Here is a 19,417-nt window from a genome sequence, read left to right on the forward strand (position 1 = left end):
TTGCTAAACTCTTCCACTATTTCTTCTACTCCTCCGTGTTCATATTTTTAATCTTAATTTTTTTTTTAATTGCGCGCCTAGTTGCCCTGATTTATATTAATAAATACTATTCCAGCACCCTGCATTAGGCGCCACGTGTCAAATTTGAAATTTTTATAATGTAAATTAATGGTCGAATTTTTTTTCTTCTAAATATAAAAAAAAATATTTAAAAAAAGCCTTAGATAATAAAAGAGGTAAAAAGCTTGTTTTTGTTAGAAGTTGATTTAACTCCATTAAAATAGCATATATATTATATAATTCAAAATTTTATTCTTTAAATTAAGTGACAAGATTAGGAGAAAAAAAAAATAATAAATTACTTTTATTTTTGTATCAATAGAAAATATCAATATTCCTCAAATTTACTCATGAACAATTAAAACATCTAAAATTGTGACTATTACTTTTTATTCTTATTTTTTAAAGAGCAGCAGTAATAAAATCTATAATATTAAATAAACTCAAAAGTATAATTATAAAATTCTGATAAAATGAATACAGATCTAGTGACAAGTAGTGATCCAGTGCTTTCATCCTCTTGGAAAAAGTATAAAGTTTTTAAAAAATTATATTCTGGTGGGAAGGTCGAATATGACAATCACTCGAAGCTACTTTTTATGCTCTGTGATGGTTGCATTTTAGCAGTTTCAATAGAAAAAGGTCCATTTGTTGTTTCGACTATAGGGCCTTATAATGAAGATGAAAGTTTGGGAACTGAGCATTCTGAAGAAATTGTCACTTTTGGGTATTTTAACAAAAATATCAATAATAGATTAATACTTTCAATTGGATCAAAAGGGATCTTTCGACTCTGGAAAGTTATTATTAAGCATGATGAATTAGGCATTCTTAATTCTGTCCAATTTGAATATTTGAGATCTTGGAAATCTGGTCAAGCTAGTATAGCTGAAATAGAATTTGACTTCACTGGTCAATATGTTTCTACTGGAGGTACCGATGGCACAATTCAAATATATGATGCAATTGGAGGATTTACAACACACAAATGTAAGCCTCATAAATCTCTTATCACCAAATTAAGGTTTCATAAAAAAAGATGGCTGTTATTTTCAACTTGTCTTGAGGGGTTTATTGCCATTTATGATTTAACTACAAATAAAGTTATTGTACAAACTAATTGCCATTATGGTATAATCCATTCATTTGATTTATTTGAAATTAACTTAAACAGTAATTCTCTCGGAGGATTAGTTACTTCTGGGGCTGATAATATGATCAATATTTGGGATCTTGATCAAATGCCTTGTTCAAATTCGATTGGAGTATTTAACAATAGTAATACTATTATGGACAACCAAAAAGAACCAAGTGGATCCAAAAAGAAAAGAAAAAAGGACTATTCTTTAAAAGCTGAAAAAAACACCAATACATTTGATTTAAAGCCAATAAAACAAATCCATACATCAGAAACTGTGTTTTCTTTAAAGTGTACCCCAAATGAACTTGATCTTAAAGATGGCGATAATGATGAAATTAATCATAACAATAGCCATAAGGTTAATTCAAGAAAAAAATGTCCATGGGTCATTTTTTCTGGTAATGAAAAATCTGGAATTCAAATTTGGAATCCAATTGAAGGTTCTTCAATTAAAACTTTAACACCGAAAAGCTACTCTTCTAACCAGTCTGCAATTCTTTACATGTTTTTAGACCATCAAAAAGAATCAGAAAATGGCAGAATATCCAAAAATAGCTTTCTTATTTTAGTTACTGAAGATAGAAATATTGTTATTTTGTCTTATCCAAGTCTTAAATTATTTACCACATTCTTTGGAAACACTCCTGATTATATTCAATTAGCTCTTTTTATTAATGATAATCCTCATGATCAAAATCATAGCCTGGATTCAAAAGATGATCGTAGTCATGATGACGATAATAATGTGTTATCATTAAATGATAAAAACAAATCAATAAGTTGTGTAATTCTGGATAGTACGGAAACTCCACAAATTATGTCACTAAATAAATATCCATTTTATAAAAGCACACTGATTGGTCATACAAGCACTGTTTTAACAATGGACATTTCCAAATGCTCAAATATTATTGCAACTGGAAGTAAGGATGAAACTATTCGAATTTGGTCCACTTATAACCAAGAATGTCTTTCGGTACTTACTGGGCATACATCACTAATTACTGCATTATCTTTTCAAAAAAAGCCCTTTTTACGTGGAAATACCAGCTTTTACTTATTTTCAGCTTCTAATGATAATACTTTAAAGGCTTGGAATCTTGTTAATATAATGTCCAAGAACTTATTAAAGCCTAGTAAAAATGACCAGAATTCAATAATAGCTATACATAATGTAATTGCTCATAAGAAAGAAATTAACAATATTAACATATCCCATAATGATAAATTTATTGCAACTTGTTCTGAGGATAGAACTATCAAAGTTTGGTCTTTTCCTGATCTGAAACTTCAAGGAACTTGCAAAGGACATCTTAGTGGCGTATGGCAATCTAGCTTTTCTCCAATTGAAAAGATTATCGCAAGTGCTTCATCAGATTATACCATTAAAATATGGAATTTAAATACATTTCAATGTACCAAAACTTTACAAGGCCACGATGGCTCAGTTCTACAAGTTGACTTTCTTGGAAATGGCCTTCAAATAATTTCTTGTGGGTCAGATAATCTTATTAAACTTTGGAATATTAATACTGGCGAATGTATTAAGTCATTTTCTGGACATAATGATAGGATTTGGACATTAAATCTACTTAAGGAGTCAAATTTGAGTAGTTTTTCAATTAATAGTAATCAGAAATCCGATTCATCCATATTAAATGATACTGGCTCATCCAGTTTACAAAAAACTAGATTCATGGCAACTGGTGGATCTGATTCTCAACTTATTCTTTGGATGGATAATACTAAACAGGTTGAGGATGAGCAGAACCTTAAAAACCTTAAAAGAATTGAGGATCTTAATGAAATTGATATGCTTTTTAATAGAAAGGAGTATCTGGATGCTTTAAATCTTTCCCTTGGCCAAAAATTACAATATAAAACTTATTTGATTCTTGAAAAGCTTTTAAAGCCCTGTTTTAATCATGGTGAAATATTAAAAATACTAGATTCTGATGAAAAGTCTTTTAATACTATTAGAGATGAAACTAATAGTATTAAAAGTGTAATTGAATGGATTGAGAACTTACAAACTCAAGAATTATCAACTCTATTTAGCTTTATGCTTGAATGGATTACCATTTCAAAGACTGTTTGGATTTCCAATTCACTCATGTATATTATTTTAACAAAGATTGAATCCCATAAACTTTATAAAGTTGAAGGTTTTGTACAAATTGTACAAGCATTTAGATCTTATAATACCAAGATCCAAGCCCACTTATCTACACTTTATCAGAAATCCTACATTATGGATTATTTATTCCTTTCAAATCAAATATCTCAGACTAGTGAACTTAATAATTCGAACGAAAAAGGAATTTCTAATCAAAATCATTTAAGCGATGAAGCTCTTGGACTTACTTTGGATACTTTATTTAAAAGCTAGTAATATAAGGATCCTATTTTCTTCATGTTATTGTTATTCCTTCTTTTCCCCATTCATTCCATTTCCATCTTTTTATTCTAACTTTTTATGAGAATTTGTGAGTTTTTGTCTTGGATTCGTCTTGTTTTGTAAGTATTTATTGATTTAATAAGCTTAAACCTTATAATGCTTGGTAATTATTTGCTGCATTATTATTTCCATAATTACTATTCATATTAAATCCACTCAAAACTGAAATTATAAATCTCACTCCCTAGAAATCAATATTTAATAGATTTGTGATAAAATATTTACTTTTTATAAACTTAATTAACGTATTATTAACTTACCTTTAATACATATAATAATACAATACATGTAATAAAACCAATTAAAAACCAGACGATGTAGCTTGCACTATATAAAGAACTTTCATTCAACATTTCAACAGAAATATTTTCAAGGCTTGAAGAATCCTCTACAGTCTTAGTTTGTTCAATAATAGCATGATTAGATTCCATACTTTCTTTTTTGTTAATCTTTTTCTGTTGAGCAAATTTACTCTTTTTAAAGAAGGCGGAAACCTATTCAAAAAAAATAAATAAGTTGTTAAATGAAATTATGTTTTTCCCAAAAGTGCTTATAAAGTAAACTTACATGACAAATTTCTTCTTGAAAACATTCCTTTAATCTATTCGTTATAATTTGTCCATTATAAAGTAATCTAATATAATAGGGAAGAGATTCCTGAATTAAGTTTGTCTCTTTGCCATGGAAATAGTCGTAATCATGTTTTTGTTCTTTATTTCCCATTGGATTATTGTAGATCTCTATGATAAAAGTTGAAGCGTAAGGTGGCCAATGCTCATCCCAAATCTCTAAAGAAGCTAGGGTTGGAATAACAGTAGTATCATGACCTGAAAATAAAATAAATTTAGGTACTTTAATATTTATTTCATAGTTCAAAGAATAATATTGCTCATATTTACTGCATAGTGGATTCAGTAAATATTCAAAATTTGATAGAGAATCTTGGTTTCTATCAATTTTGCCCTGAATAGCACTTGAACATAATCTTTTAATGTTGGAAAATTCATCGTTCTTCTTTTCATTGAATAATATAACATCCACTATGTAATCCCTTACATCAAATAATAATCTGCTCATTTCAGACTTTGATAAGATTGAATCATTCCAAGTATATATTACAGATAATTCTTTTTCTATGGCAGAAATGGTTCTATTTAATAGATTATTTTCTATAAAAGCCTTTGGAAGCTTATTATGATTTCTTGTACAAATGGTTGTCATAATACAATCCATAATATCACCAGGCCATAAATCCTTCAAAAGCGGAGTTTTAATCTTTTCTTCTAATTCTTGATATAAACTCTGATGCTTATCTACAATGTCAAAATAAGACTTGGAGCTTAATGCAGCTTGAAGATGATCTGTAATATTCTCCACATTAGAATTTGCAAATAAATAATCAGACTGGATATCCATTGTATGTAGTGGAAATTTTTGAAATACTCTAAAAGTTTCTTCTTTACCAAGAAATTCCTCTAGCAAGCTGGTTAATAATGCAGCAGCTGAAACTGTAGTTCTCTGCATATCTGAAGATCTGATATATATTTCGTCTCTATAGTTTTTACCAATTTTTAATCCACTTCTTGTTACAAGATTTTCTCCTTTAAAATAAGCTTCAGCAAGTAGTTTTCCATTAATTCTATGCTGTTCATATCCTTGTAAAATCAGCTGACCCATTTTACAAGTTCCATTTAAGTTATTTTCCCATTGTCTAATATCATAATGTTTTGAAAATTCTAAAGTTTGAGTTCTGTTTCTCATATCAAACGCTGCTGCCTGAACTGTTGTCACTAGCTCATCACAGTTCCAGCTTTGATTTAAACCTTCCCAACACTTATGGTACTTTGTTGGAGTTCTTGCACCATGTCTTATAATTGATTGAACCTGAATTAATTTCAATGAATCATATAATCTTGGATCATCAATTTTTGGGATTTTTCTAGTTTTCTCAAACAGACTTGGTTCTGCACAAAAATTATAATACTCTGGACATAATCCATTAATCATGCATTCTTCATCACTTTCTATTAAAAATTTATTATGTGTGACCTCATTACATTTTTTGTTAGTTGAATCATTACATTCATCTCTCAATTTTCCAAACACAAATAATTGATTTAGTATTAATTTTAATGTAAAAAATAATAAAACTGATCTTTTCATTTCTTATTAGATTCTGCCTTTTAATTCTCTATCTTTATACTTAATAATATTTATTTCATATAATTATCTCCAAATTTTTCTTTTTTATTTAATATTTTTATAATTACTATTTTTTTAACAATTATTCATACTATATTTCACGTGATGTCAACTTGAAAAAATTATTAAAAAGTTATACTAAATTTTCCATTTATCTCTCTATTGTTTGTGTTTGTGTAATCTCATTTTTTAACCTTAGATTGTTATCCACATTTTCACGATTTAATTGATTAATTCATATTTTTTGTATAATAAGTTACATATTATCATTAAATATTTATAATTTCTGTTTCTCTAAATTTCAAATTTTTCACCCCCTCTTTCTAACTCTTTTTTCCATATTAATTATTTATCCAAAACAACACTGTTCTGCTATTTCTTTTTTTTTGCATGTGCACATTCTATTGCATGCATGCATTTTCATGTGGACAAATTACTAAGAGACGGAAAAAAGTCAGTAGATTGTACAAGATGGAAGAGGTGAGAGATTAGAAAAAATTCGTTAAGTATTAATGAACCAATATTAAGTAATATTAGATTTTTATATAAATTAAAGCCAAATTAATAACTAATTTGATGGCTCAACTTTAATTTATATAGAAAACTAGCACCGTCAACAGTTTGTATATTCATATATTTAAAAATGAATAAGCATAGTAATAAAACAAAGAGTATTTTCTAGAAAAATAAATTTAATACATTTCAATTAAACAAAGTTCAGACTTTCTTTTCTAGCCAAAAACCGAATATACAAATTTCAAAATTTTCAAAACTACGTAATTCACGCATCTTCAACCAGCTAGAAATTGCAAAGGTAATATTCTTAGGAAGCTAGTCCATAATTTAGGAACAAATGTCACACAAAATCTCTTTGCAACTCTTAGACATAAAACTCAAAAAAAAAGAATTTAAATTTTCATCTTTCTTTTTATCATTCTCCGTCAGGATAAAATTGAAATTATCTTTAGATTTTATTATGATAAATTTTGAAAAATTTTAATGCTTTAAAATTTTTCAAATATTTTTATTTGAAAAAAATCAACTAGATTTAAACTTCAAAGCCTAGTTTTGGTATTAATAGTTCACAAAAAAAAATGATTTATATATAACTTACCTTAATCGAAAGCAATAATATGAAGCATACGAAAGCTCCGAGTAAGAAAGAAAGGGAGTATTGCACAATAGGTGTATTTATACAATAAAACCAATTGGGATTACCCCCAAGGTCCTTTGGTTTTTTGTCGGAGGAATTTTTGTCAGAAGGAGCCTCATCTGAAGATTTTTCATACTTATTGGTAGACTCTAATACTTCTCTTTTTCCAATTTTTTCAAATTTGGCAAATTTACTTGCTTCGAAAAATTTGGAAACCTAGAATTAAAATATTAAGTTAAATCTATGAAAATGGCTTTCATTAAATTAAAAAAAAAACTTACATGACAAACTTCGTTCCCTTTACATCCCATTAATTTATCTGTCACAACCAATCCATTGTACAATAGTCTCGTATAGTAAGGAAGAATTTTCTGAATTGATTCAACCTTTGAAAAACTGTTTGAGTCTCCATGGTTTTCTTGTTTTTTGGAAGGATTATGATAAATCTCGATATTAACAGTAGAAGCGTAAGGCGGCAGACGTTCGTCCCAAAGATGTAAAGAAGATAACAATGGAATGACTGTCAAATCATGTCCTGAAAATAAGATAAATTTAGGTGCTTTAATATTTATTTCCTCATTCAAAGAAGAATATTGCTCGTATTTATTGCATAGAGGAGTGAGTAAATATTCAGAGTTTGCTAAAGAATCTTGGCTCTTGAAAACTTGACTTCGGCCAGTGTTCGAGCATAACTTTTTAATGTTAGAAAATTCATCATTCTTCTTTTCATTTAACAATATAGCATCCAGAATAAAATCTCTAATTTCAAACATAAATCTACTAATATCGCCTTTGGCTATAATTGAATTGTTCCATGAAAACACAGTAGAAACTTCCTTTTCTATTGCTGACATTGTTCTTTCAAGTAAATTATTTTTAAAGAAAGCTTCTGGAAGTTGATTATCATCCCCAGAACATACTGCCATAGATATACAATCAAGAAAGTCGAATGGCCAAGAACTATTAATATCGCTTACTTTGGCATTTTGATCCAATTCCATATGTAAGCTTTCACGACTTTCAATCAATTCTCGAAATTCTTTGGAACTAAACACTTGTTTTAATACTTGAGAATTGTCCACAAGGTTCTTATTTGCAAATAAATATTCAGACTGAATATCCATTGTAAAGATAGGTATATTTCTAAAGGTTTGAAAAGTTTTCTCTTTACCAAAAATCTCTTCTAATAGGCTAGTAACTAATGCAGCAGCTGAAACTGTAGTTCTTTGGGTATCAGATGATCTGATATACATTTCATCCACATAGTTATCCATTTCCAATCCACTTTTTGTTACAAGACTTTCTCCTTTGAAGTAAGCCTTAGCAAGCAGTTTTCCATTAATTCTATGCTGCTCATATCCTTGTGAAGTCAGCTGGCCCATTTTACAAGTTTTACTTAAACTATTTTCCCACAGTTTAGCTTCATAATGTTTTGAGAATTTCAATGTTCGAGTTTTGCTTTCCATTTCAAGAGCCGAAGTATGAATTAAAGTTTTTAAATTACTACAGTCCCAGTTTTGTTGATAACCTTCCCAGCACTTACATGACTTCACTGGGGTTCTTGCTCCATGTCTAGCAATTACTTGTAACTGAATTAAATTCATTGTATTGTACAACTCCGTGTTGCTCAATCTTGGGATCTTCTTAACTTCTTCAAGGTTACTTGTATCTGCGCAGATATTGAATTTTGCAGGATCTACAAAGTATCCATTTTTGACTACATCAAAATTATTGTCTATTGAATTAGAATTTAATGATACTGTTTGATTCCCCCCCCCCTTTCTAATTACACAACCAACAAGGCTTAAAAATGATAGAAGTATGAAAATTCTCATCCCCCCCCCAAGAATAATGATCTAGATCAAAAAAAAGAGAATATTATTCGGACTTATTTCACTAACTAAAGTTTTTGGTTATTTTTTCAAATTAAATTCTTTTCAAATTTCAAGCTTGGTTCCTTTCCAATTAAATGTTCCAGATAACCCCCCGAAAAAAAGAACAGAAAAGGAAATAAAACAAAAATTTTTCTTCCTTAACTTTTGTTAATATTAATCCATTAATTAAAATTACTCAATTTAATCTTAATTATTCCCCTCTTTTTTGTTATTTTTAACCTGTCTCCGCTTCACTTGTCTACTTCACTTAATAATTTTACAAATGGAAATAATAACTTTCAATATATATGATTTTTTATATTTATTGTAAAAAAAGCTGATATGTTAATATTAATAAAAAAAATACAGTTTTTAATAATATATTTAAGGCAATCAGATTTTTGTATTTAATTTGCTATTTAAGTTATTTATTAGTTTAATTCTATTTGAAATCTTTCTAGCTAACTTAGTAATAAATTACTCAACTTCAATATCTTTCATTCAGAACTAATCAACTCTGTGAATACCTTACTATTATTCAAGTTTATCCACATGAAATATTTAATTGCGTGTTTGCATGCAATATTTGGGTTAGAATGTGGTTGGGGGAGAATTAACCTATTGCAGCAGTAAAGAAATAATTCCGTACTTATGATAAATAATGGTGGATTTGCTTTAATTGCAATTAAGTGAATGCTTACTATTAAGAAAACCAACAATCTTGAAAAGAATATTATAAATACTAACTAAAGCACCGAAAACTAGATGTTTAAACTACTTTTTTTTTGACATATTTATTCTCAATTTAAATGGTTGTCTACAGTTGACACTTTTAATTTGATTTTGAGTAATATTGATATTTGTTGTTCCATTAATGCTATTAGAATTCGCAATTCCAGAAAAATTCTTACCAATATCGCCAAATTCTTTGACTTTATCATTACCATTTTCAATGGATGACGTTTCAGAATCATTTGAAATAATACTTGGGGTCTTTAAAGGCAGTACTTTAAGCTTCTTGCTAATATTAGCAAATTCATCATCGCATTGAGAATCTGTTCTAACACTACTATTACTATCATTATTTAAATCACTGCCACTATTGTTTAATTGGCTTTTAATGTTATTATTTAAACTTGAGTCTCTTGTAATACTATTAGTTAGTTCATCCTCATTTCTAGCTCTTTTATTAGAAGAACTCGTTGATTGTTGTGAGGAAATAAAACTTGAAGGGGTTTCCTTAACTGAGTTATTTGCATTAATGTTATTATTTATTGAAGCTTTAATAGCTCTAGCATTAGCTCTAGATTGTTCTCTAAGGTGTTTAGGAAGATCTTTAGCTCTTAAATGTCTAACCTTTAAATCAATAGAATCCTTATAATTTTCAACTTCACTCCAATTCATAATAAAGCCGACAAAATCTAGTATTGCTCCTCTTAAATCTACAACCGGAGAGGTGTCTGAAGTTCCTGAAACCCCTGCAACTCCTGTTGAAGCGGAGTTATTACTGCTATTGCTATTATTTAAAATTAAGCCAATATACATGCTTTGAGCAAAAGTAAATCCATCCTTAGCTTCATCCTGCTCTTGAATAGCTTTTGGCCAAGGTCTAACTTGAAGGCCTTTAAAAGTTTCAAGTTTTCTTACTAAGAATCTTAACTTGCTTTCAATCCATCCAATCCATTTATGGAAAGCCTGCTCATTATTTGATAACATTTTTATTTGTATAAAATGTTTATGTTTTTCAAAAAATAAAAATGGCGACCAGACATCGTGCCAAGTTGCCTTGTCATTCTCTATATCTTGAATTATTTGGTAGGCTCTTTGAAGCTCATCTGTTATTACTCTTAAAGTTGTATGTGTAACATTATGTGTTGAATTCATTGAAGGAAATGCTGGTGTAATTATAGGCATTACATGTGCTCTATCTTGTGGATTTAAATTAGGATTCCATACTCTAAATCCCATCAATCCTGGGGTATTCTTAGGTACTTCTTTAATCTCACAAAGTATTACAGGATTTTTCCATTGCCATGTTTTATATATATAAAAGAATCGATTAATTATTTGACTTGGAGCAGCATTTGGATATAATTGGCAAATTCTTGCTGTTAATATTGCCCATGATATTCCTCCCAAATAACCAAGTACATTGCTATATATTCCTCTTGCTTTACTCCAATGTTTTACAAACCTTAAAGCTGTTCTAAATGATTCTTTATTTGGTACAAGCTGTAAAATCATATCGTTTACTCTACAGCCATTCAATGATCTTGCTGTTTTATCATCAACATTTTTAAGTAAATCGTCATCCAGGGTATTTAAATCATTTGGAATTCTTGACAAATTCAAGCACGCAAATAATAAATCCATTTCCATTCCATGATAAACCATTTTAATAATTGGTGTATAAGCATCAGGTACAGGTTGTACTTTTGTAACATTAATATCTTGTTGTAACTTTGCTAAGAAGAATGAAAAAAACGATTCCCTTGAAATGTGTCTTGGCGCTATGCACAAAGTATCAATATCAGATCCTGCTGCCACAACTCCTAGTCTATATGATCCAAATGTAAAGATTCCTCCACCAGCAGAAAGCGCCTCCTCTTCATTCATACTATGCTCCAAACTTGCTTCGTATATCCATTCTCTTACCAATTTATTTAAAGAAGCCAGTACATATTCTCTTTTTTTCATACCCTCCACAGTTTCATATAGATTTTCTTGTCTCATTGCAATTATTAAGTTTTCTGTCAATTTATAATCTTGTGGAGTTGCCATAGCTTCTGATATTGGTGGAGTTACTCCATACTGTTTTTTAGGTACCGGCGTTAAACCTTTGGATAATTCCAAATTTACTAGATCCATCTTAACTTAAAAATACGTAATTTATAGAATTATTGTTTGTATTGCTGGAATTTAGCTATTTAACAATTCTCTTAATGCTTTGTATATTCTTACTCCTTTTTTTTCTTTAAAAGCAGAGTATTACAATTAATAAAACTGAATAGTCCAAAATAATATCCTTAAAGTACAAGTTTCTTCAGACTTGTCTGTTTCCTGTATAAATTCTCAATCTCCTATTTTCAAAATTTACGAGCTTTATATTTAAATATATTCAGTTATGATTTTATTTATAGTATAGTAATTAAAATATTAGAATGATGATATATTATTGTTTACTTATTCACAAATTTTAGTTATATTCAGTTGGTTTATATATAATTATTAATAATCAAATATAAATATGTATATATATATGTACATATATATATACATATATATTTATGTATGTTTATGTAAATACACATGTATATATTATTTATGAATTCACATATATAAACACGTAAGCATCTATTAATTATTATTTTTTGTTGACTTGCTCTTGAAAAGCCAGCAAGAGAGCATCACGTTCTTTATTGTTCTTGGAGTATATTATTATAGTTATATAGTGATTGTTTACTTTCAAATGGACAGGATTTATTTGTTATGATAAGCTTAAACAACAACTCCCCTATATCCCTACTTTATCTAAGCCTTTAAGTGGCTCTTGAGAACAGAAATCACCGTTTTGATTGTTAAAATTCTTACTTTCTTTAAATTGTTTCTGTCTTTCTATTAATAGTATCTATCTTTATGTTCTGTATTTGGCCAAAACTCTTATTTAAATTAAAAAAAAGAAATTTCTCTCACAATTTTAAAATAATTTATTTCTTTGATTATTGCACAATAATTTATTTAATTTATATTTTAATATATTTAATATTAATATTTTTTTCACATTTGGCGCCTTGAGATTAGCGCCAGAAGTCAAAAATTATATATATTTGACAGTAGAAAAAACAGTTTGAAGAAAAAGAAGTAAAGAATAAATGAGTAAACTAAATGAGTTCTTTGAAAAGAAAAAGCAGAAGTCTAAGGGTTTGGGAGACTTAGCTGGTACAAAAAAGCCAATAATAGGAGGATTGAAAGGAGCAGCGGGGGACCCAAATATATCGTCAGTGATATCAGAAGGCAATATAGACGATTGGTCGATTAATACCGATGTGAAGGATACTTCTGACTTCTTTATCTCTAGCAAAAATTTATCAGTTGATGGTTTGAGGAAGCCATCAAGTTCTCAAATGGTGGTGGCAGTAAAGACATCTAAACCTGATTTTGATTCAAATATATGGAAATCAAAGACAGGAGACTCTTCGGGAATGAATGGGTCATCCTTGACGGGGAAAAATGCTGATGAAGATGAGGATACAAAAACAATGAATGATGAGGAAAAGGAAAAACCTAAAGAAACTTTAAAGTATAATGTTAGAGCAAGATTGGCAGCTAGAGGTCAAAAGGTTGAATTTTTGAATGCAAAAGATGCAATCAGTTCAATGCCTACGTTAGCAGCAGCAGTTGCCAATACAAACAAGCCAAAAGGATCAAATTTGGCTCCATTGCATCCAGTTAGTTCTCCATCTAATGATTCAAATGCATTATCAGCAGTTTCTAATACAAGCATGGAGAAACAGGTCTCAAGCTCAGCAACAGTAGTTGAACAAAAATATATTTCAGGTGAAGGTAGCAATATAGAGGCTGAGAAGGAGAGTCATACAGAAAGTGATGAAAAGAGCGATTTGGAAGTTATTAAACAGTTGAGAAACTGCAATTTATTATATTTTAATAAGGAAGTTTTGTTTAATTGTATTGTGGATATTGAACAAAGCAAACTAAAGTACTCAAATATTGTTAAGGACTTTTAACTTAAATTAACTTAGATTAGATTATTTCTATTTTAGTTAAATAATTATTTTTAAATTAATATTTTGGCTTGTTTACTTGAAACTTTTTATTTCTTTTGTAATATGCATATAACTTATTTGTTCGGTACCTTTATTTAGATCTAATATACCGGCATTTAAGAGAAAAAAAATAATTTTTTTTTTTAAATATTGAAAAAAAACTTAATTTTAAATAAAAGCATAATAACAGGGAATAATGTGAATAAAAACCTTGAATAATGAATCTCGGATCTAAATACGAGAATTTGGAGATCCCGTGGAATATAAGTGCTCTTTTTGGAAGGAAGAAGATAAAGCCTAATAGAAATAGGCAAGTGGGGACCTTGGATTCAATTCTTTTTAGAGGTAAAGGAGTACACCCTATTTTGCAGAGAGACAGCTTTGAAACAGGTGTACTTTGTTATAAGAAGAGATATCAGGATGTAGTAATTCCTAGTCTACTTAAAAACGTATCACTCAATTGTAGAAAAGATAGTTCAATGATAACTTCAATTTCTAGTCACAAAGGTTTGCTGGCAATAAGCAATACAAGAGGAGCTATCGGCATTTATAACATTAGCGAGATGCTCAAATATAGAGACTTGAACAATGGAAAGGGCCCAGAGTTGAAATTCCCATTGGGATATGTACTTACAGAAAAAGAACAAAATAGGGTAAAAATAGGTCGAAATTTTAAGCTAGAACCTGTACATTACTTAAATCCTGGAGAAAATGAAAACCATAGAGGAGTAGTTTCTACAATTAATTTAAGTCCTTATGATGGACAACTATTCATAACAAGTGGATGGGATGGAAATCTTAAAATATGGGATACTTTTGAAGGAAGCTGTGCATTTACTTTAAGCTCTCGAAGTAAAGTTAATTATTCGATAATAAATCAAACAAATCCAAATATTGTAAGTTTGGCTCTACAGAATGGAACTGTGGGAATTCTAGACTTGAGAATTGGGGGGAAATTTTCTCAAACATTGTTTTTGGACAAGAAAACTACCAATCTTAAATTAGATAGGCCAGATTCTCCCGTACTAAGTATAGCTTGGAGGGCAGATTCCGACAATATTTTAGCTAGTACATCCCAGAATGGTTTTATTAGACTTTGGGATCTTAGATTCGCGCCACAGCCTTTTCTCTATATGAACAGCAATCTGACAGACTGGGAGTTTGTACAGGAAACTAATAACATGAATCCTTTGTTGATTAGACAACAAATGGTCCGGGAAGGATGGGAAGACAGCCAGACCAAACGAATAAGCCAGGAAGGACAACAAGAACAAAGCCAGAAGCATCAAAGCATCGAGTTTGAGCTGAATGATGACGAGAAGAGATTTCTCAAATTTAGTAAGGAAAGCACTACAGGCGAAAACACTCCTAATCAAAGCTCAAGTGACTTCTTGAATTTATATCAAACCCATTTTGGAATTAGTGCGCCTAGAACTATAGGTTATGCTCATGAGAGCGGAGTGGGGTTTTGTCAGTTCTTAAAAAATGGTAGGTTTCTAATCTCTTCAGCTCAAGATGGGACTATCAAGCTTTGGAATGCTTTAAATGGAAAGAACTGCTATATTTCCTATGATAGTTTTGAGTCTCAAGCTTTCTGGGAGGGGGATGGATTATCGGAGCCGGGAATTGATGAAAGGATTCAAAAATACTTTAAAAGATTCTCACTGGATTCTGAGGATCAGGATACCCTATTTCATCCAAATGGAAATGATATAGGTATTTGGAATGTTAGAACAGGTAAATGCTTAAAAAGACTTTCTGCACATATTAATGCTAAATCCGTATCTGTAATACACTTAAATTACCACTCTAATTTAATGTTTTCAGGAGACCAAAGCGGATTTGTACATGTGTGGAATACAAGTTATTAGTACTTTTTTACTTAGCTCTAGTCAAATTAGTCTACTTAGCTGCTGAATTGTATCATTTGGATTAAGTACATTATGTCCAATGACTCTCTTGTCATTAAAGATTTCGTGGTCATTTCCACCTGGATATGTCTTATCCCCAAAGAAGTGGATTTCATCAAACATATTCTCAACATGTCTCAAGCAGTATCTCTTGTCCCATCCCTGAGTTAATAGAAGAAAAAGAGAGTTAAACACAAAAATCATTAAATTTGACTTCCTAAAAATCTCCTGACTTACCTGTGGGAATACATCTATTGATATTTGCCCTCCAATAGAATACTGAAGATCAAGATCCGAGAACTCTCTTGACAAGTCCTGAATAAACTTCTCTCTAACTCGATTCTTCTGGTCAAACTCAAAGAATTCCAATCTTTCTTCATAAGAACAATTTCTTCCAATTGGAGATATATTCAACATTCCCGTCCTATACTCAATAAATGTCCCTCTCTTGATTGGGATATCCAGATCTGCAATGTACCTCAAACAGTAATTGATAAATCTCTTGATATTATCTTCTCCCAAATGCTTTGAGATGCTTTCTGAGCTCAGTTTTACTCCCTCATTGTGGAATACAACTCCATTTTCACTGAATATATAGTGACTACAACTTAACTCTAAAAATTAATATTAGGTACATTCCAGTTTAGAAGAGTTAAAAAAAGGAAATAAATACACACAAAACTTACCGTTATTCTGTAGTTGCTCACATATTTTACTATAATCCGACCCACTAACTACTCCTATTTTAACTTTGTCCTTTGCATTCTTGAGAGTCATTACCATATCCTCCATGATTGGTTTCCTTGGAAGAGTTAGGGTCCCATCCAAATCAAACAAAAACAACTTCTTCGAATCCATTTGATCTCCTTTTGTGTGTTAAATCAATTCCTGTTATAACATTTATTATTTTTTTGTTTAAATAAATAAAAAGCTAATTGAGCTTATTTTATCCCTGCTAATAAAAAAGTTACCATTTTTTCGATGTTTGGCGCCAAAACATGCCGGTATGTAGGCTATTAAGCAAAAAAAAGCCGACCCCACACTACGATTAATAATACCAAGTAATGGGGATTTGAAGTTGAGATAAAGTTTGCGAAAAATTATTAAAAGAAAATTGTATTTAACAAGTTAACAAAATCAAAAAAAGCCAGCACTTAGTGGTAACACTGGAGAACTGTAGTGCTCAAAAAAGCGTATTCGAAGTTCAGGTTGGAAAGTACTAACATGGCGATAGGAGCGGATAATGCTCACGAAAAGGTGAGAGCCTACAGTGATCACATTAAAGAAATTCAAAATTTTTTGGAGAATTTTGAGGAGTATGATGCAAGTGGGAGTCCAGGAGGAGAAGATGTGGTTATGTCAGGTGTAGGGGTAGAAACAACGAAGGAATCTATTTGGAAGCATAAAAAGTACATGAAATCTTTGCAAAGTATATCTAATAAGGAAAGTCATGTTCTATATATTGAGGTTGACGATATCTTGAGTTTTGGAAAGTACGAAAATAAAGTAACAGAATACAATAACTTGGTTCATTCCATCTTATCAAACACTAAGAGATATGTACAATTGATTTATATAGCAGCCGATAATTGTTTGCCGGTACCTACTTGTACGAATATAATAGACTTTAAATTGGAGGAGATGAATAATACTAAAAGATCCGAAGCAATGAAGACCTGTAATGTCCCGGCTTATTTGAGATCCAACTTTGAAGTTTACATTAAAGCGAGCAAAAGAATGCCTATTACGCCTTTAAGAGAAGTCAGAGCAGAGTATGTTGGCGGCTATGTACAGGTGAATTGTATAGTTACTCGTGTTTCTAATGTGAAGCCGAGAATACAAGTAGTCAACTATACATGCGAGGTTTGTGGTTCCTCAATTTGGCAATCTGTAGAAGGCACCAATTATATGCCTTTATCTGATTGTGAATCAAGCCAATGCAAGAATAACAAGAGGACTGGAAATCTAAAGTGTAATATTAAAGAGAGCAAATTTACTAAGTTCCAGGAGATCCGAATCCAGGAGCCAGCAGATCAAGTGCCAACGGGGAATGTACCTAGAACAATGAAAGTTATAGCGATGGGAGAGAATACAAGAAAGTTGCTTCCTGGGATGTATGTCACTATTTCAGGCGTGTTTCTTCCAGTAGTAAAGGAGGGATTTCAAGCCTTTAGATCGGGTCTAACAGCAGACACGTATTTCGAAGTTCATGATGTTCACAGTTTTGTTTCTAGCAAGGAAGTTTCCCTGACGGAGTATGAGAAGAAGCTAGTGAAACAGATGGAGGAGGACGAGGGAGAGAATAAGAAGAATAGGGGGGATGGTCTTAGTGGGCCAGGCGGAGGAGCCTATGAGGTTCTTCACTCGCAGTTTTATGACAAACTTGCAAATAGTATTGCCCCTGAGATCTTTGGGATGTTGGATGTGAAAAAAGGTCTACTTTTGCAGTTAATTGGAGGAGTTACAAATCAAGTGAACGATGGGATGAAAATTAGAGGAAATATCCACATACTACTGATGGGAGATCCCGGAGTTGCAAAGAGCCAACTCTTGACTCAAATCACAAAGATTGCTCCGAGATCAATCTATGCTACAGGAAAAGGGAGCAGTGGAGTGGGTTTGACAGCTTCGGTAGTTAGAGATCAGAATACTTCGGAAGTAACTTTGGAAGGAGGGGCCCTAGTTTTAGCAGATAACGGGATATGTTGCATTGACGAGTTTGACAAGATGGATGAATCTGATAGAACAGCTATTCATGAAGTCATGGAGCAGCAGACAGTATCAATTGCAAAAGCCGGAATCACCACAACTTTGAATGCAAGGTCGTCAGTCTTGGCAGCAGCAAACCCTGTTTCAGGAAGATACGATCCCAGGAAGTCTCCTGTGGCCAATATGAATCTCCCAGACTCTCTTCTTTCTCGTTTTGACCTTCAGTTCTTGCTTTTGGATATTCCTGACAAGGAGAAAGATCTTAGACTTGCTCGTCACGTACTTTACGTACATAAGAATGAAAAGGCTCCAAGCGATGACTTTGAGTTTGGTAGATCCTTGTCTTCTCAGCAGAAACCTGGAATCGGAGTGAACCAGACAAAGAGCTCAACTAAAAGGGCTAGGAGACGAAGAAATAATGATGAGGGACAAGAAGATGTTGAGAGCGAAAATCAAGACGGAGCCAAATCTGACCAAGAGCAGAGGGTTTTTTCTACAGTATTTATGAGATACTTTATAGAAAAGGCTCAGACCTATACTCCATTGGTTCCAAAAGAGTTAGTTTCAGAGATTGTTGAACACTATGTTGAGCTCAGAAAAAGAGAGAAGATCGAACAAACCAGGGAGGATTGGAGAAAAACTTATACGACTCCAAGAACCTTGTTAGGAATTCTGAGACTCTCTCAAGCCCTAGCTAGGCTTAGATTCAGTAATATAGTGGAAAGAGCCGACTTTGAAGAAGCAACCAGATTAATGATTGAGAGCAAAAGGAGTGTTACAAAAGCAGGAAATACAGGTGGTTTTTCAAATCCTGGAGCAAAAAGTAAAAGACATGACTTTAGAGATCAAATTATTGAGATTATTAAGGATTTACATCGCAGACAGGCTGAGAGAATTGCAAGAGAAGAAGGTGAGGATGAGGAGCCTATGACTGATGGGATGATTGAGATCTCAATTTCTGAGATTGAAACTAGAATTTCGCATAGGGGACTACTTAAACAGCAACTAGAGTTGGTTATTGACGAATACATTGAGTTAGGAGTACTCTCCAAGAGCAAAGATGGACAGTCTATTTCGTTTATCACGGATTTTTCGTAGAATAAAGGGGGAATATAGGGTTGTAATA

The 19,417-nt window shown here is 31.3% G+C and overlaps 8 protein-coding genes across 8 annotated transcripts; 4 read left to right on the plus strand and 4 right to left on the minus strand.

Moving 5' to 3' along the window:
• Nucleotides 1-533: 533 nt before the first annotated feature.
• ELE39_002188 (WD repeat containing) lies at nucleotides 534-3,590 on the plus strand (the record flags this gene model as incomplete). The annotated part of the gene is made up of 1 exon (XM_067345038.1): nucleotides 534-3,590. One exon carries the CDS (start codon nucleotides 534-536, stop codon nucleotides 3,588-3,590), a length of 3,057 nt encoding a protein of 1,018 aa, XP_067202959.1.
• Nucleotides 3,591-4,178: 588 nt separating this feature from the next.
• ELE39_002189 (histidine acid phosphatase) lies at nucleotides 4,179-5,822 on the minus strand (the record flags this gene model as incomplete). Its single annotated transcript, XM_067345039.1, has 1 exon — nucleotides 4,179-5,822. One exon carries the CDS (start codon nucleotides 5,820-5,822, stop codon nucleotides 4,179-4,181), a length of 1,644 nt encoding a protein of 547 aa, XP_067202960.1.
• A 1,422-nt stretch (nucleotides 5,823-7,244) lies between these two features.
• On the minus strand, nucleotides 7,245-8,849 carry ELE39_002190 (uncharacterized protein; the record flags this gene model as incomplete). The annotated part of the gene is made up of 1 exon (XM_067345040.1): nucleotides 7,245-8,849. One exon carries the CDS (start codon nucleotides 8,847-8,849, stop codon nucleotides 7,245-7,247), a length of 1,605 nt encoding a protein of 534 aa, XP_067202961.1.
• An 813-nt stretch (nucleotides 8,850-9,662) lies between these two features.
• On the minus strand, nucleotides 9,663-11,756 carry ELE39_002191 (pap2p poly A polymerase; the record flags this gene model as incomplete). Its single annotated transcript, XM_067345041.1, has 1 exon — nucleotides 9,663-11,756. The coding sequence occupies one exon, from the start codon at nucleotides 11,754-11,756 to the stop codon at nucleotides 9,663-9,665; it is 2,094 nt and encodes a 697-aa protein (XP_067202962.1).
• Nucleotides 11,757-12,760: 1,004 nt separating this feature from the next.
• Nucleotides 12,761-13,633, plus strand: ELE39_002192 (uncharacterized protein; the record flags this gene model as incomplete). The annotated part of the gene is made up of 1 exon (XM_067345042.1): nucleotides 12,761-13,633. One exon carries the CDS (start codon nucleotides 12,761-12,763, stop codon nucleotides 13,631-13,633), a length of 873 nt encoding a protein of 290 aa, XP_067202963.1.
• A 257-nt stretch (nucleotides 13,634-13,890) lies between these two features.
• On the plus strand, nucleotides 13,891-15,543 carry ELE39_002193 (WD repeat; the record flags this gene model as incomplete). Its single annotated transcript, XM_067345043.1, has 1 exon — nucleotides 13,891-15,543. One exon carries the CDS (start codon nucleotides 13,891-13,893, stop codon nucleotides 15,541-15,543), a length of 1,653 nt encoding a protein of 550 aa, XP_067202964.1.
• Nucleotides 15,544-15,564: 21 nt separating this feature from the next.
• On the minus strand, nucleotides 15,565-16,440 carry ELE39_002194 (eukaryotic phosphomannomutase family; the record flags this gene model as incomplete). Its single annotated transcript, XM_067345044.1, has 3 exons — nucleotides 15,565-15,744; nucleotides 15,820-16,196; nucleotides 16,269-16,440. 3 exons carry the CDS (start codon nucleotides 16,438-16,440, stop codon nucleotides 15,565-15,567), a joined length of 729 nt encoding a protein of 242 aa, XP_067202965.1.
• A 366-nt stretch (nucleotides 16,441-16,806) lies between these two features.
• ELE39_002195 (DNA replication licensing factor MCM7 like AAA+ ATpase) lies at nucleotides 16,807-19,389 on the plus strand (the record flags this gene model as incomplete). Its single annotated transcript, XM_067345045.1, has 1 exon — nucleotides 16,807-19,389. One exon carries the CDS (start codon nucleotides 16,807-16,809, stop codon nucleotides 19,387-19,389), a length of 2,583 nt encoding a protein of 860 aa, XP_067202966.1.
• Nucleotides 19,390-19,417: the final 28 nt, after the last annotated feature.

Source organism: Cryptosporidium sp. chipmunk genotype I (genome assembly GCF_004936735.1).
Source record: "Cryptosporidium sp. chipmunk genotype I strain 37763 chromosome Unknown contig_23, whole genome shotgun sequence".
Classification (NCBI taxonomy): Eukaryota; Apicomplexa; class Conoidasida; order Eucoccidiorida; family Cryptosporidiidae; genus Cryptosporidium; species Cryptosporidium sp. chipmunk genotype I.